The 19,047-nt window shown below is 33.1% G+C and overlaps 1 protein-coding gene across 2 annotated transcripts in view; it reads left to right on the forward strand.

The window, feature by feature from the left end:
• The window catches only part of LOC114349529 (glutamate receptor ionotropic, kainate 2), a 599,640-nt gene that overhangs the window by 367,424 nt on the left and 213,169 nt on the right, over positions 1-19,047 (forward strand). For both annotated transcript variants that reach the window (XM_050643108.1, XM_050643113.1), the window contains exon 7: positions 14,401-14,565. In XM_050643108.1, the coding sequence (XP_050499065.1) occupies positions 14,401-14,565 (165 nt within the window). The remainder of the gene's footprint in view (positions 1-14,400; positions 14,566-19,047) is intronic.

Here is a 19,047-nt window from a genome sequence, read left to right on the forward strand (position 1 = left end):
TATGTGTTTGGACAATGAGACCGGGTTAGGGAACAATTGTATTTAGAAATGTAAATGAATGTAATCTCCTTAAAAACCGATTGGCATGTAATTAGTTTTAGGAAATTTCTAATGGTAGGAAAAGTTGGTGTTGAATCTGACATTGACAATTTGGAATTTAATTCTTTGGAATCGTTGTCAGTGGACTTTCATAATTTTTTACATAATTTAATTTTACGGTAGAATAATTTTTTCAACGTTACTGTTTAGTGCTGGCCTTTAAACGAATGTGATTCTAGACGATAGTTGTTAAATGATCGTCAAGTCGAATAGTGGTGATCTCTGAGAGTCTCCTGAAGTAGTAAGGCAGATGAATGAATAGCTGTGAGTTTGTTGAAATAAGTGTCCTGACGGAGGCTCATCACGTAAAGCATTGTAAGTTATATTGTTCTACTTATATTCCAAGAGTCACCGTTGCATGCCGGAACGAGAAATAGATTCAGTTTATTGAGAGGAGAAAAGGCTAGCATTGTTTTTTGAAAGATACGTGCATCTGTAGGGGGTCATTGATGACAATAGGCTTGCAATAGTTTGTTGCGAGATTGCTGACTACATAGGGGGCTGCTAAGAGTAAATTGTAGGCGACCAGAGACAAGAATTTGGACAACTCATCATCCGAGAGACAGTTTTATTTTTTTTTGTAGAATTATTCATAACGCAAATTTCAATAAGTACTTTAGATAGTGGTAGGAGTATTTCAATAATCAGAATAGGAGATATTATTTTTAGAGGATATTTTGAGGGTGAATTTATTTCAATAGGTGTTTTTGTACCATATATGTGTTTTATTCCGTTAGTCTTTGACCTTATTTATCATATGTAAAGCAAAGGAGATATTGAAGCACGAGAATATAAAACCCTGAGATTAGAGCATTAAATAGTGTGATTAAATCATAAGTGCATCATTAAAATTAAATTTAATTAATTAATTAATTATCTAATCAATTGCTTTGAGCACACCGATCTTTGAATATCACATTAACTGGAGCCCAGAACGTGGTGGCTTAAAAAATATCGCAGCTTTGCATTTGATGGTAGGGAAAGAGATAAGGAATAACTACAGGTGATCCAGAGATAATTTGACAATTTTTCCAGGTGTAAAAATATTTTTGATTTATGGATTTATCGTAGGTAGTTGATATTTACTGCTATTGAATTATTTAATATTTTTACCAATCGTACATTTGATATTTATTTTGAAATTTACTGATTGCATATTTGATATTTGTGGCGAAAATTTATTAAATTTGGGGAGAAATATTTGTCGTGTTCTGCAACTTATAGAGTGTTGTAAAATTTCACATTTGGCGGGGACAAAGAAAACAGTAACAAAAAGAAACAACATGTCGACCACAAGGAGGCAAAGCAAAATGCAAGAAAGCAGAGAGAATAACAGAGAAGAGGAAAAAATTATTGAAGAAGGATTGGGTAATGAAGGAGATACAACGATTATGGAGAGAAAAGAACAGGAATTAACAGGAATAGAGAAACTATTGCAACTGATGCAACTTCAATCACAACAAATGGATAGAAATCAACAGGAAACAAAAAGGACAATGCAAGAAAATCAACAGGAATCAAAACGAGCCATGGAAGAAACACAACAAAAAATAGAGAAAAATCAACAGGAAGCAAAACGAGCCATGGAAATAACACAACAAAAAATGGAAGAAACACAAAGAGAAATATCACAGAGAATAGAACAGAAATTGGAAGAGAATGATGGCAAATTGGAAAAGCGTTTGGAAAAATATGAAAATGAAGTGAAAGCCTGTTTAGAAAAAGTTAGAGAAGAAACAGAAAGGAAACTGAAGATGCAACGAGAAGAAATAGAAACTAAAATGAAGGATATTAAGACTGTGCAGAAGATGGAATTAGAACAGTTAGAAAGCAAATTTGAAAATGCAATACAAGAAGACAGGCGAGAAATAGAAGAAAAATTTAAGCAAAATGAAAAACAAATTGCGGAACTCAAGAATCAACAGAATTGTGGAGAAAGAAGGGAAATGATTATCCTTGGTACAAGCGACGCGAAAATACAATTTGGAGGGGATATTAGAAAAATACACCCAGTACCATTTGTTAAAAATTTGAAAACCAAATTGCAACATATTAGATATTTTGACGACTGCAAAGAAACAATTAGAAACCATCTGAAAGAAGGAGCAGCGTTATGGTATGAAAGTAAAGAAGATGAGTTTGAAAATTGGACAGATTTCGAAAATAAATTTCTCAACTATTTCTGGGGGAAAGTTAAACAGAGGGAAATCAACCAAGAGCTACAGAATGGAAGATATCACGAGAAAATGGGAATATCGGAAGAAAGATATGCTTTGCAGATATATAACAATTCCAAATATCTAGACTACAAATACTCTACCGAACAACTGGTAGAAATGATAAGCAGACATTTCGAAGAAACGCTGGAGGACCACGTGATTTTGAGAAACTATCAAGATATTGATAGTTTGTGCCAATTCCTTCAAGTAAGGGAAGCAAAAAGAAGAGAAATGCGAAACAGAAGACAACATGAACAATATAATGGACCGGCAAGAAGGTATCAATCAAATTATGACCAGAGAAACCGACATGCCCAATCAACAAACGAAGATAGGCCGAGAGGATACCAAAATTACAATAGACAACAAAATTATGATAACAGGAATCACGCAAAAAATAGAACATATGAAAATCACAACAGAAACAGAGATGCACAAAATCCTCCGACTAGGAATACGAACGAACAAAGGGACGGTAGAAACAATCAGAATTTCCAACGACAAAATAGAAGGGAGATGAATCATGTAACAATAGAAAACGAGGAAGAAGATATATGCAATGAATCCAGACAGGATTTTCAATAAAGCATCCACTGAACAAACATAAACAACTCTCCGGTATATTTTGTCATCCGAGAGAGTTTATACAGTTGGCGGGAAATGAAAGACAAAGTTCTAATTCAAATTTAATATTCTTAGATGCATTTATAAAACATAAAGCGATTAAAATTTTGATTGATTCTGGATCGGAGATATCGTTAATCAATAAGAAACTAGTAAAAGAATTAAATTTGGACAGATTTGTGTATAAAATTCCTAGGGTTGCTTTAGTGGGTGCAAACAACAAAAAATTGACGACAGTAAATGAAGGTTTGGGAGTGCGGATCAGAGTGGGAGACAAATACTATATTATGCAATGTGTGGTGATCGAAGATTTAAACCATGATATGATAGCGGGAATTGATGAATTGAGTGAAAAACATATCACCATAAATTTTTCGGAGAATAAACTGGAAATCAGAGCAGAGCCAGACAACATAGAAGAAGAAATGGAAATAGATAGGAAAATAATTGTTGAAAAGATAAATGAACAGGAAAAACATAAAGAAATCAATATGACTGTAGAGGAAAAACAGAAAGTACAAGAAAAAAATCAACCAGAAAAAAAAGAAGGAAGAAAAATAAGAAGAGTTCAAAAAGAAAGAAGGAAAACAAGGTGGATACAAGAGAAAGACAGGAAATCGAAGGTACGGAAGAATTGTCGGCAATCGACGATAAAACAGAAAGGAAGCAGGAAGAAAAGGAAGTTCTCATAAGAGAAATGAAAGCAGTAGAAACATGGTGCTCGGGATACCAAATGGAAATTGAAGATAAAAAAAAACAGAAGAAGAAATAAAGGATGAGGACAGAGAAGAAATGGCAATAATGGACGAGAATCCAGAATTTTATGAAGAAATATTATGGACAGTGAATACATGCGAACAAAATGAGGATGAAAGAAAATTAAAATGTGGAGAAAACATGGAAAAGGAAGTAGAGAAGATTCTAGAAAATTATGGAGATTTGATTAATGAAGAAAGCCGAGTGGCTAAAAATTATGAACATTCTTTTAAAGTTAAAAACTTAGAAAATTTTAAATCCAAGACATATCCAATCCCGTATAAATACAGGCAAAGCGTCGGACAGGAAATTGAAAAAATGATCGAAGACAAGGTGATAGAAAGATGTGACTCTCCATATATCAACCCGATAGTATGCGTTAAAAAATCGAGTGGTGATTTGCGATTATGTTTAGATGCAAGAAACATTAATTCACACACAATCGCGCAATACGAAGCGCCTTTGAACATCGAAGCCATATTTGGACGAATCACAGGGTCACACATTTTTTCCAAAATCGATTTGAAACATAGTTTTTGGTTAATACCTTTGGCAGAGAAATGTCGAAATTATACCGCTTTTTCGATCGACGGAGTGGTATACCGATTTAGGGTGGTACCATTTGGCCTACAGAGTGCATGCGCTGCTTTGGTTCGCGCATTGAACACAATCTTAAATAGGCATGGAGAATTTGTTGTACATTACATAGATGATTTATTAATTTTCTCACCAGATATAACAAGCCATCTACGACATATTCACACTGTGCTAGAAGAACTGGATCAAGCGGGATTGAAATTAAATATTAAAAAGTGTCAGTTTTTCCAAAAGGAAATACTGTATTTAGGATTCAAATTAGACACAAAAGGGATTAGTCTTGCAGAAGATAGAATCGAAATTATAAATAACTACGCTAGGCCAACCAATTTAAAAACATTGCGGGGATTTTTGGGAATGGTAAACTATTTCAAAAAACTAATACCAGACATCAGCACAAAAGAAATACCGTTGATAGCATTACTTAAGAAAAATGTTAGGTGGAAATGGGGAACGGAACAAGAAATGGCTTTCAAAAATTTAACAGGAGCTTTCTCCACAGCTGTAAGAGTACACCACCCAAGATATGATCAACCTTTCATTCTCCGGACCGATGCTTCCATAACAAAATTCGCAGGGGTGTTATCACAGATCCAAGACGATGTAGAGGTGCCAATCTGTTTTGTCTCCCGTGTAACCAAAACATATGAGAGAAAGTACAGCGTTACTGAATTAGAGTTCGCCAGTGTGTTATTTTGTGTAAATAAATTACGGTTTTACCTACTAGGGGCAAAATTCACCATTGAAACAGACCATGCAGCTTTGATACATATAATGAAAAATAGGTTGGTAAATAATAGAATTCATAGGGGCATTCTTTTACTTCAAGAGTATGATTTTGAATTTAAATATATCAAAGGAACTGACAATATCTTGGCTGATGCGTTGACGAGAGATGAACAATTCCGCAAAGAGGACCACAAAACTCTCCACGTTGGCATGAACATAATGAGAGAAGAAGCAGGCTTATTTTCTTTGGCTCAGATCAGGGAAAATCAGGAACAACTGGATGAAAGAGAAAAGCAAAGGGTCGAACAAGAGGATAACTTATATTTTAAGAGGGTCGATGGTAGAGAACTATATGTAATCAAGGAACAGATGGCAAAAGAAGTTTTAGCAAAATTACACTGTGACAACGGACACATTGGAAGCAGGAAGGTGTGGCTTATGTTCAGGGAGAACTACATTTGTCGAAAGGACTATACAATAGCCAAAGAGATGACTCGAAATTGCGAGACATGCCAAAAGTGTAAAAGTAAGAATTTCAAAAACGAAAACATCACAAAAAACGTCATAGCTCGGAAGAAACTGGATATTGTCGCCATTGATATGTTGAGCGATTTAATAACAACAACACAGAGGAATAAACACATATTAGTTATGGTGGATGTTTTTTCAAAGTATTTAAAACTGTACCCATGTAGAACCACGAAAGGAGCTGAAATACTTCGGAAGATAGACGATTTTATCGAAACAGTGGGAAGACCAGACAATATTTTGTTGGACAATGCAACATACTTTAGGAACGACCGTTTTAAAGGGGAATTAAGAGAGAGAGGCATAAATACAAAATTTGTAAGCATCCGACATCCACAGAGCAACCCATCAGAGCGTTTTATACAAGAAGTCACAAAATTTCTAAGAATTGCTGCGGAAGAACATCATCGACATTGGGACAGAAAAGTGTTTGAAATAGAGACGTATTTGAACTGTGCACCAAATACGGTTACCAAGGAGACGCCTTTATATGTAATGAAAGGAACAATGCCTACGAGACCGTGGGAAGACACCGCCCCCAGACAATACGAAGAAGTGATCGAGGTGGTTCAACGAAGATTGAGACGAAGTGGAGAGAAATATCTCCAAAGGCAAGAGAGGACCCGAAGAAGAAGGCCGGTTACATTCCAGAAAGGGGATAAAGTTTTAGTGAGGGCACTAAGGGTGTCCAATTTACAAAATGGTATTTGTGCTAAATTGATGCCGGTATTTGAAGGTCCATATAGGGTCAATACGGAAAATGGGGTAAATAGTTATGAATTAGCGCATATAGAGACAGGCAAGATACGGGGTATTTTTAACATTCACGACATTTATAAGTATCATGAGTAGAGTTTGGTAACATAATGGAATAATTTGATCCTAAAAAAAACTTGTGTCATTTAAATAAATAACAGAGTTTTTCGGCAAATCAAATGGCGGGGAGTTGTTAAGATATGTAAAATTTGAATTAATATGGTTTCGATCTTAATATTTTAGAAAAGTTAAAACATATAATAAAAATATACCAAAATTCATTTCGAAGAAATGAAAGTCAATTATCTTTGGATGGCCGTAGGTAAACAAAATTTAAATAGGGATTAAGTATTTTTTTTGTACAGTTAGTATGATAAGGAAGTGGTTATGTGTTTGGACAATGAGACCGGGTTAGGGAACAATTGTATTTAGAAATGTAAATGAATGTAATCTCCTTAAAAACCGATTGGCATGTAATTAGTTTTAGGAAATTTCTAATGGTAGGAAAAGTTGGTGTTGAATCTGACATTGACAATTTGGAATTTAATTCTTTGGAATCGTTGTCAGTGGACTTTCATAATTTTTTACATAATTTAATTTTACGGTAGAATAATTTTTTCAACGTTACTGTTTAGTGCTGGCCTTTAAACGAATGTGATTCTAGACGATAGTTGTTAAATGATCGTCAAGTCGAATAGTGGTGATCTCTGAGAGTCTCCTGAAGTAGTAAGGCAGATGAATGAATAGCTGTGAGTTTGTTGAAATAAGTGTCCTGGCGGAGGCTCATCACGTAAAGCATTGTAAGTTATATTGTTCTACTTATATTCCAAGAGTCACCGTTGCATGCCGGAACGAGAAATAGATTCAGTTTATTGAGAGGAGAAAAGGCTAGCATTGTTTTTTGAAAGATACGTGCATCTGTAGGGGGTCATTGATGACAATAGGCTTGCAATAGTTTGTTGCGAGATTGCTGACTACATAGGGGGCTGCTAAGAGTAAATTGTAGGCGACCAGAGACAAGAATTTGGACAACTCATCATCCGAGAGACAGTTTTATTTTTTTTTGTAGAATTATTCATAACGCAAATTTCAATAAGTACTTTAGATAGTGGTAGGAGTATTTCAATAATCAGAATAGGAGATATTATTTTTAGAGGATATTTTGAGGGTGAATTTATTTCAATAGATGTTTTTGTACCATATATGTGTTTTATTCCGTTAGTCTTTGACCTTATTTATCATATGTAAAGCAAAGGAGATATTGAAGCACGAGAATATAAAACCCTGAGATTAGAGCATTAAATAGTGTGATTAAATCATAAGTGCATCATTAAAATTAAATTTAATTAATTAATTAATTATCTAATCAATTGCTTTGAGCACACCGATCTTTGAATATCACATTAATATGTATATTATTGTTCAATTGAAGCGCATCTTTGATCTTGGTAGCAATCATTGTAATCACCCAACTGATGTCCTGCAGTAATTAGTTATGTTTGTAAACGTTACACTGATCATTTCCTATCGAATATACAGGGCGTCCCGAAAAGATTGGTCATAAATTATATTGGCCACAGATTCTGTGGTTAAAAATAGGTTGATTGAACCTCACTTACCTATATACAATAATGTACACAAAAAAAGTTACAGCCCTTTGAAGTTACAAAATAAAAATCAATTTGTTTTTCGTATATCGAAAACTTTTAGAGATTTTTTATTGAAAATGGACATGTGGCTTTCTCATGGCAACAGCATCTTTAAAAAAATTAAAGTGAAATTTGTGCACCCCATAAAAATTTTATGAAGGTTTTGTTCCCTTAAACCCCCCAACTTTTTTGTACGTTCCAATTAAATTATTATTGTGGCACCATTAGCTAAATACAATGTTTTTAAAACTGTTTTGCCTCTTAGTACTTTTTCGATAAGCCAGTGTTTATCAAGATATTTTGCATATTTGTCGAATCCACCACATATTTGTATATGGTTAAGTACCACGGAAGTACGATTATAGAGACCTGTTAATAATCTGAAAATTTATTTGTAATTTACATTTTCAGGTATATTTTAAAAACGAAGACACATCTCGATAAAAGGCGACTTAACCAAAAAAAGACTAATAGGCAAAAAAGTTCTAAAAACACTGTGTTTAACTAATGGTACCACAATAGTAGTTTAATTGGAACGTACACAAACGTTTGGGGAGTTTAAAGGAACAAAACACCCATAAAATTTTTACGTAATTTTATTAAAAAAGAAGCCGCATTTCGATAAAAACTGGCTTATTGAAAAAATACTGAGAGGCAAAAAAAACGTTGTGTTTAACTGACGGTACTACAATAATGAATTACTTGGAACGTACACAACGTTTAGGGGCTTTAAGGGAAGAAACCCCCATAGAATTTTTATGAAGTGGACAAATTTCACTATAATTTTGTTTTAAGATGTTCCTGCCACAAAAAAGATACGTGTCAATTTTCAATAAAAAATCTCTAATAGTTTTCGATATATTGAAAAAAATCGATTTTCATTTTGTAATTTTAAAGGGCTGTAACTTTTTTTATGAACACATTTGTACTGAGGTAAGTTAGGTTCAATCGAACTATTTTTGACCCCAGAATGTGTGGTATAATTTTTGACCAATCTTTTCGGGACACCCTGTATATTATTTGACTTTAATTTTAGGTAATGTGACTCAAAAAAGCGTTTGTTGTCAACAATCCGTCCAAATATAATTAGCATGTGATCATTCAATTATTAGTGTCTCGAAAGTTTGCAAGTCTTGCATCAATCAATAAGACGAAAATGTCCAGATAAGCTCTCACATACCGTCATCGGGATAATAATGATAGGTCTCCTCTTCCCAAAGTAGTGAAAGAAAATCTACAATGAAAGAGAAAGAGGATATTAGAGTATCCAACCTATAGTTCTGATTTATCACCTTGGGACTTTTACATATTTGGGCCACTGAAAAATGCGCTAAAAGTATAAAATGCTGTACAAGAATTCTTCGAGCAATAGGCACAATAATTCTTTAAGCAGGTTATACATCGGCTGATGAAACAATGGAATATGTGGCTTAATTTTAGTTGTAATTATTTGTAGTTTAATTTATCAATATTTTTTTTTCTATGACAAAGCTGAGTTTCTCATAATAATACTGCAATTTATATTTAGAATTTGTAATACAGGATGCATGAGATAGATAGATCTTCCTCTTTGTAGGTTAAAAAAATTTAAATATATAAATTAATAAAATTGTACATTGAGCATTGTACTCTGTAGGAGCTTGCACATATCCTGGAGCAGATGTGCCTTCTGACCATGTACTATTAGTGGACGTCATAAAGATCGCTCTTTCATGCAAAAACAAGCCTGAAACTCAACAACAGATCGCATTGGATAAACTGAAAGATCCAATGATACAAGCAGAAATAAGTAATGAAATAAACACACAAATTCAAATATTGACGACAAACATTACCGAAGATCTAACACCAACATGGAATACGATTGCAAGTGCTGTAACAGACATCATGAAAAGCAACTTGGGGTACAAACCAAAGAACAAGAAGCAAAAATGGATGACAGAAGAAATACTATTACTAATGGATGAACGACGACGACACAAGAATGACCCAGATGGCAGCAATATGTATAAAAACATTAACGGCAAATAAAAGCAAAGATAAGAATAGCAAAAAATGAATGGCTTAAGCAACAATGTATCGATCTAGAACATTTACAACGACAGCACGACGATCGGAATTTACATAAAAAGCTTAAGGAGACTGCTGGAATATACAGAAAACGAAGACCAACTATTATAGTTAATCAGGATAACCAGGTAGTGCTAGGTGAAAAAGAGAAAATTCATATATGGGAAAACTATATTCAGGAGCTCTTTCATGACGAAAGACCCATGAGTTAAGTTTATACAGACGACCAGCTGACTGGCCCTTCAATTACTAAAGAAGAAATAGAAAAGGCAATATTATATTCAAAAAACAATAAGGCACCTGGACCTGATGAAATCCCTTCAGAAATACTCAAACTACTAGATGAAAGGGGAATTTCAGCACTACATAAAATATTTAATTTTATTTATGAAACTGGTTGCTATCCTCAGCAGTGGTTGCTCTCTACATTTATTCCCCTACCCAAAAAAGTCAATACAGAAAGATGTGAGGATCACAGACTCATTAGCCTGATGAGTCACACTTTAAAAATATTCTTAAAAATACTACATCAAAGATTATACAAAAAATGTGAATGGGACATCAGTGATTCTCAGTTTGGGTTTAGGCAAGGTTTGGGAACAAGAGAAGCAATAGTAGCAACACAGGTGTTGGTCCAAAATTGTTACGATCAGAGGAAGGACGTATTCCTATGCTTTCTAGACTACGAGAAAGCGTTTGATCGTGTCCAACATCACAAGTTAATGCAGATCCTCAAGAAGCTTGATATAGACCAAAAAGACATAAGATGCATTGAAAACTTGTACTGGTAACAGGCAGCACAATTAAAAGTAGACAATTCTATATCCAAATCCATACATATAAGAAGGGGTGTTCGGCAGGGATGTGTGCTTTCCCCTCTTTTATTTAACATTTATTCGGAAGCCATATTTCAAGAGTCTTTGGAAGATGCAGAGATGGGAATCAAAGTGAATGGAGTATTAATCAACAACATACGATATGCTGATGATGCTGTCTTAATTTGCGACAACATAGCAGATCTTCAACAACTTGTCACTATAATCGGAGAATACAGTAAGCGAATGGGATTAGAGATTAATACCAAAAAGACCAAATTCATGCATTTGAAAACTCCACCATAACACTGAATACTAAGTCCATTGAGAGAGTGAGCAAATTCAAATACCTAGGAACGTGGCTTTTTGAAGACTGGGCATCGGACAGGGAAGTAAAATGTCGCATTGAGCAAGCTCGACAAGCTTTCGTAAAATTTAGGAAGGTACTGAGCTGCTCAGAGTTCGACCTTACACTGAGACTAAGGTTTACTAAATGCTACATGTGGTCGGTGCTGCTATATGGCATAGAGGGATGGACACTCAAAACGAGGGATATAAACAGATTAGAAGCCTTCGAAATGTGGTTTTATCGCCGTATCCTAAAGATACCATGGACGGCGAAAGTCACAAATGTGGATGTCCTTAAAAGAATCAACCAAGAACGTCAGCTTTTCGAAAACATCAAGAAAAGAAAAACGGCGTATTTGGGTCACATCATGCGAAACGAAAAATACCAGTTCCTTCAACTTATAATCCAGGGTAAAATTGAAGGCAATAGAGGAATAGGACGCAAGAAAATGTCCTGGCTCCGAAACATAAGGCAATGGACAGGGATTACCGACATACAATCACTGATACACATTGCAGGAAACTGAGAGTTAATGTAAAATGTGATCGCCAACATCCATTAGTGGATTTGCATTTGAAGAAGAAGAAGGAGCAATGAGATATCTCTTACATACCGTTAAGACATATAATATTAGACCACGGATTTCAATACGAAGTTTAACCAGCACATGAGATAGCACAAAGAAAAGGAAATTTATAGTTGAACCGGGTCCGTTTTTCTAAAAATCGAGTTTTCCTTATTTTCCGCAGCTCTTCCAAGGTAAAATTTTTCGTTTTCACGACTTTCTATTATGCCTTTTTTTACAGGCAAATCAGAAAATCATGGACACTGATCTATTAACATTAAATGTCTAGGTCATAATTAACACCCTTAGGGAATCAGTAGCTCTTATTCCATTTTTTTAATAATAGAATCAATAATCCTCTATCGATGCATAAAATGTCATGAGACGTGTTCAACTTCATGATGTTGAACGTGATGAAACCGTTGAAAAAAATCATTTTGAACTTTTTATACAGGGTGAGTCATGAGGAACTGTAAATACTCCTACCTTGTATAGAGGCCCCTATGGGAAATAACAAATGACCATTAAAAGGTGTCTGCTCCCATTGTTTAATAATATACAGGGCGAGTTTCGCACTTTGACAGAAATTTATATTCGTCATAATTTTTGAACGGTTAGATCGATGTGTCTCTTATTTTGGTCAATCGTTACACTATTACCACCTAATCAACTGATTTATTCAAACTAGAAAAAAATCAGGTCCGGCATTAAAAAATTAGTTCGTTTGGGTCTTAGAAAAAATTTCACCCTGTATATGCTTTTTGAAAACTCTAATATTAATTTTACAAGTTAGACAAATAGGCAATTAAAATGGCATATTTATTTTCCCCACACGATTATTTAATTTTTTATAAAAAAATCAAATTTTACTATGAAATAAAAATTTGGTAAAGTGAACCATAGATTTAAAAAAAAACTTTTATTACAAAAATTATTTTTTTTAAACAAATATTTGATTTATGTTACCACCTAATCAACTGATTTATTCAAACTAGAACAAAATCAGGTCCGGCTTTAAAAAATTAGTTCGTTTGGGTCTTAGAAAAAATTTCACCCTGTATACGCTTTTTGAAAACTCTAATATGAATTTTACAAATTAGACAAATAGGCAATTAAAATGGCATATTTATTTTTCCCCACACGATTACTTAATTTTTTATTAAAAAATCAAATTTATCAAAATCGCCATTTTACCATAAAAATAAAAAAAAATTAAACAACGTTTTTCTTAAAATTAAAAGTTTTACTATTTTTTTTTTCTATAACACGTCTAGATCTAAAACTCTCCATAACACTTCTCTTTGGAGTCTATAGTTTAACATAGACGTGATCAAATAGATAAATTTTAAATTTTTTCACTTAATTTTTGCGATTTAACTTTGCAATTCACGAATCTGCACCTTTTATTTTTAAAAATTCATAACTTTTACGAGAAGAAGACTGAAAGTCTACAACAATTATTGTCATAATCTTCACAATGGTAAGAGATATATGTGCTGTACAAAATTTTAGAAAAAAAAATTTAAAATGGAACGTTGTAGCGAGTTAAAGCGTGATTTCATCTTTTTTTTTTCATGTTGAAGTTAAAATTCCGATTTTGACAAATTTGATTTTTTAATAAAAAATTAAGTAACTGTGTGGGGAAAAAATAAATATGCCATTTTAATTGCCTATTTGTCTAATTTGTAAAATTCATATTAGAGTTTTCAAAAAGCTTATACAGGGTGAAATTTTTTTTAAGACCAAAACGAAATAATTTTTAAAATCCGGGCCTGATTTTTTTCTAGTTTAAGGGCCGGTTGTTCGAACGATAATCAACAATGATCACTATCAAATATTTAATTACTGTCACAAACTGTCAATGTCAACTTTGATTGGGTTGCTGAAAACATAATTGATTATAATTATGAGATTAGTTAATCAATTAACATAACAATTATTAACATAATTGATTAACTAATTTCATAATTGTAATCCATAGTTATGTTTTCAGCAACCCAAACAAAGTTTTCATTGACAGTTGGTGACAGTAATTAAATATTTGATAATGATCATTTTTGATTAGCGTTCGAACAACCGGCCCTGTAATAAAAATTAATTTTTTTAAATCTATGGTTTACTTTACCAAACTTTTAATTCATAGTCAAATTTGAGTTTTTTATAAAAAATTAAGTAATCGTGTGGGGAAAAAATAAATATGCCATTTTAATTGCCTATTTCTCTTATTTGTAAAATTCATATTAGAGTTTTCAAAAAGCATATACAGGGTGAAATTTTTTGTAAGACACAAACGAACTAATTTTTTAAAGCCGGACCTGATTTTTTTCTAGTTTGAATAAATCAGTTGATTAGGTGGTAATAATGTAACAATTGACCAAAATACGAGACACATCGATCTGACCGTTCAAAAATTATGACGAATATAACTTTCTGTCAAAATGCGAAACTCGCCCTGTATATTATTAAACAAGGGGAGCAGACACTTTTTAATGGTCATTTGTTATTTCCCATAGGAGTATCTATACGAAGTAGGAGTATGTACAGTTCCTCATGACTCACCCTGTATATCAATGATCAATGTCTCTGCTGACTTACTTAAAAATTATAGAAATAGAGTATTACAATATTGTATCTTTTGTTTTAGGACCTTCATGGTGTCAACTTGGAAGAGTTTAAATATGGTGGCACTAATATCACAGCTTTTCGGTTGGTGGATCCAGACGGTCCAGAGGTTCATAGAATCCTTAGGGACTGGAACGCTGGAATTGATATCAAAAACAGAAAAGGAGAACCACCGCCATTGTACAGAGTAAGTGTATTGAAATATTCAGTAATCTTTTAAGTAGTCCTGTCGCCAGGGGGGTACAACGGCCTCCTTTATTCAGATGGAATTACCCAAGTTTTTTATGTATTTTGGCCCGTGGATCACGATTTTTTGTGTAACAGTTGATCCGGATGTCGATAAGATTGTTATAAACAAAGAACTTGAGGAATTACATACCAGCGATTTTTCGCAAAACAAAACATTTTTTTTTGTATTTTTTGGGTCATTCTGAGCAAAAAATGTTTTTACAAGTTTTTTCGTAGGATGCATAGTTTTCGAGATAAACGCGGTTGAATTTTCAAAAAATCGAAAAATTGCAATTTTCGAACCCGAATAATTTTTGTTTAAAAAATAAAATAGCAATTCTGCTTACCGCATTTGAAAGTTCAAGTCAAATTATACCGGTTTTGATTATTTGCATTGCTAAATATTAATTTTTTTATTGTCAAACAAAGCTATAAACACATAGTGCTTGAGTGACGTTTTCAATGCATTTCTCATAAAATCGAACGAGTAGTCACGCCTACACACAGGCTATTTCTACGTAGCATGCATTAAAACGCATGCATTGGTCACGTCAAACACTATTAACTTTGTTTATAGCTTTGTTTGACAATAAAAAAATTAATTTTTAGCAATGCAAATAATCAAAATTGGTATAATTTGACTTGAGCTTTCAAAATGCGGTTAGCAGAATTGTTATTTAGTCCATTCTTTCACGGTTTTTGCTCTAAATTTTAAAGAACCGCTTGGATTGACATGAAATTTGGCATACGTATAACTTATATGTCAAAGAAAAAAAGTGATATTGTGACGATGTGTGCTTTTGTCCTGAGGGTGACTTTCACCCCCTCTTGGGGGTGAAAAAATATATGTCCAAAATAAGTCCGGAAATGGGTAAACTAACTAATTTTAAGTAACTTTTGTTCTATAGAGCTTTTTCGCCAAGTCAACACTTTTCGAGTTATTTGCGAGTGAATATGTTGACTTTTCAACAAAATAACCACATTTTTAAACGGTTTTTCGCAAATAACTCAAAAAGTAAGTATTTTGTCAAAAAAAAACGTTCTTAGCAAAAATATAGCCTATAAAAAAGTAAAAAAATGGTGTACGCGTTAGGTCTCAGGATCTCGCAGAACCAGAGTTATAGCCAATGAAAAACAGATTCATATTCATCAAATTTCAAATAGAATATTTCGACGTGAAATATCCAAAAAATTAAGCACTTTTTGGGACAAACCCATTATAACAAGTGTTTAAAAAAAGCTCTATTTCTCTTTTTACAAAAAGTTTCTAAGCAAGTTACGCTCAAAATAATGTTGGTCCCTTTTATTATTGCAAAAAAAAATATCGGGAAAACCATCCCCTAATTAGCAACTTAAATGAAATTAATCGTTACCGCTCCACAAATTATTTTACTTATATTGTGTTTATATGATCTGTAAGTTTCATCGATTTAAAGTGCTTATTTTTGAAAAAATTTGGTTTCAAAGTAAAATTTTTAAAAATTTAACTTTTGAAAAATATGCTTTTTTTCAAAATAACTTAAAAATTGTTAGAGATACCAAAAATCTCGAAAAACAAAAAAAGTCAGATTTGCTTTTCTGAATATCATGTATTTTTTTGTTTTTCTGTTAGACAAAAATTGATTAAGATTTGGTGTTTCTAAATTTGCATACATTCGTGGTCAGTGACTCGTTCAACCCCTTTTAACTACAGCCCTTTCAATAATAAGGACTTTGAACCGATGAAACTAACAGATCGTATAAACAATATATACACGAGTCAAGAAACTTGTGAAGTCGTAACGATTAAGTTCATTTAAGATACTAATTAGGGGGTGATTTTCTCGATTTTTTTACCAAAACCAAAAGGGACTAACTTTATTTTGAGCGTAACTTGTTTAATTTTGATGCTAGAAATTTTTTTTATAAAACAAAAATGAAACTTTTTTAAACGCTTTAAATAAGTTGTAATGTTACAGTTTTCCCCGAAATGTGCTTCATTTTTGGTTATTTCGCGTTAAAGTATTTGGAATTTGACGAATATGAACCTATTTTTCATTAGTTATAACTCTGCTTCTACTAGGTGTAGAGACGTGATATATACACCATTTTTTTTTTAATTTTTACAGGCTATATTTTTGCTAAGAATGTTTTTTCGACAAAATACTTACTATTTGAGTTATTTGCGAGAAACCGTCTAAAAGCGTGGTTATTTTGTTGAAAAAATGAACATATTCACTGCCAAATAACTCGAAAGGTATTGACTTAGTGAAGAAACTCTATAGAATAAAAGTTACTTAAAATTAGCCAGTTTATCCATTTCCTGACTTTCTTTGGACGAACATTTTTCACCCCCAAGAGGGGGTGAAAACCACCCCTGGGCAAAAGCACATATCGGCACAATATCACTTTTTTTCTTTGACTTATTAGCTATGTGTGTGCCAAATTTCATGTCAATCCAAGCGGTTCTTTAAAATTTAGAGGTTTTGAAATATTTTACCGTTAAAGAACGGACTAATTTTATTTTTTAATAAAAAAGTTATTCGGGTTCAAAAATTGCAATTTTTCGATTTTTTGAAAGTTTAACCACGGTTATTTCGAAAACGATCCATCCTACGAAAAAACTTGTAAGAACATTTTTTGCTTAGAATGACCCAAAATATACAAAATAGTGTTTTGTTTTGCCAAAAATTCGCTGTTATGTAATTCCTCAAGTTCTTTGATTATAACAATCTTATCGACATCCGGATTCCGGATCAAGTGCTACCCAAAAAATTCGTGTTCTACAGGTCAAAATAAATAAAAAAACTTGGGTAAGTTCATCTGAATAAAGGAGGCCGTTGTACCCTCCTGGCGACAGGACTAGTCCTGTTATTAGTTATATGACTAGTTATTTTTCGATTTTTTGAAAGTTCAACCCCGTTTATCTCAAAAACTATGCATCCTACGAAAAAATTTGTCAGAACGTTTTTTGCTTAGAATGGCCCAAAAAATACAAAAAAATGTTCCGTTTTGCGAGAAATCACTGTTATGTAATTCCTCAAGTTCTTTGTTTATAACAATCTTATCGACATCTGGATCAACTGTTACCCAAATAATTCGTGTTCTAGGGGTCGAAATACATAAAAAAAACTGAATAATGGAGGCCGTTGTACCCCCGGCGACAGGACTATTAGAAACAAATATCTCTGGAAGCGAGGAACACACAAAATGGCGTACCTAATTATGTTTTCGCGTAGTTGTGCCCTTAACGCATGGATTTTAATAGTAGCATTCAAGGGTAAATAAAAATTGCAACTGCCAAAAACTAAAGCATGCTATACTTAATATGTCGAACTTCTGGAAGCAAAGTATTGAAAATTAAAAAGTATAATTCGTGTAAGATACACATGGTTCCAAAATTGTCAGATTATAATTTTGACCGACGCGCAACGGATAGAGTTTTGCAAGACACTGATGGACATTTGTAATGCAGGCGAACATATTTCAGCTAATTTCATGTTTTGTAACATGTCACTTTTTTAATGAAACCATTAACCGGAACCAGAATGGAACATCATCCAAAAAAATAGTTGAATGGGAATTGTCCAAAATAGGCTTATAGACCCATTTTTCGGAGACAGAAACTTCACTGGTGATCAGTATTTAGACTTACTAAATAACCTATTGATTATTCCTAAACTTCAACAGAATGACCAGTTACCACAAAATTGGTTTCAACAAGATGTAGCTCTTCCGCACTATTATCAACTGAATAAATATTTTTCAATGTCAATTTTCCAAATCGATGGGTTAGACATCGAGGATTACTAAAATGGCCTGCTCGTTCTCCGGACCTTAACCTGTTACATTTTATTCTTTGAGATTTGCGTTTATTATTTATAGGACACAATATAAAAAGTATTAAAAAAATAATTATTGGTCAAATCAAAATGTCAATTTTAAAACCAAAATTAATTTCCGATACGAAGAAGCGAACCTGAGCCTCCTGGGCGAAAGAAAGGTATCCTAGTCACTAGACAATATTAGATGTTAGGTGTGGAGATAAATACTTGGCATATAAGTTCTATGGTTTGTTTTTAAACCAGGAGGAGTAAACTAAAAAGGAAGATTCACACCCAAGAAAGTCAGTAGAAAAATTCACCAAATACATCTTCTTTTTTGATTGATCATATCGGCCTTTAACAGTAATCCATAAATATTATACAGGGTAGCGATAAACTATGGAAACACGGTAATTTCTCTGAAACCGCTTAAACCATTTTTGTAGATTTTGGTGGGTAAGGGTCTTCCAATACGGCCGATATTATAGTGGTAATTACATTTTTGTCAAATCTCCGTTTTTTCTGGAAATCTAATTAAATTTCTTATTTCAAATGGAAAAGCCTGTATTTTTTTGCGTTTTGAAATCATAGTCCAAAAAAATAATAAGAAGAAAAAATAAGATTCAGGTTATGTTATC

Source organism: Diabrotica virgifera, chromosome 1 (genome assembly GCF_917563875.1).
Source record: "Diabrotica virgifera virgifera chromosome 1, PGI_DIABVI_V3a".
NCBI lineage: Eukaryota > Metazoa > Arthropoda > Insecta > Coleoptera > Chrysomelidae > Diabrotica > Diabrotica virgifera.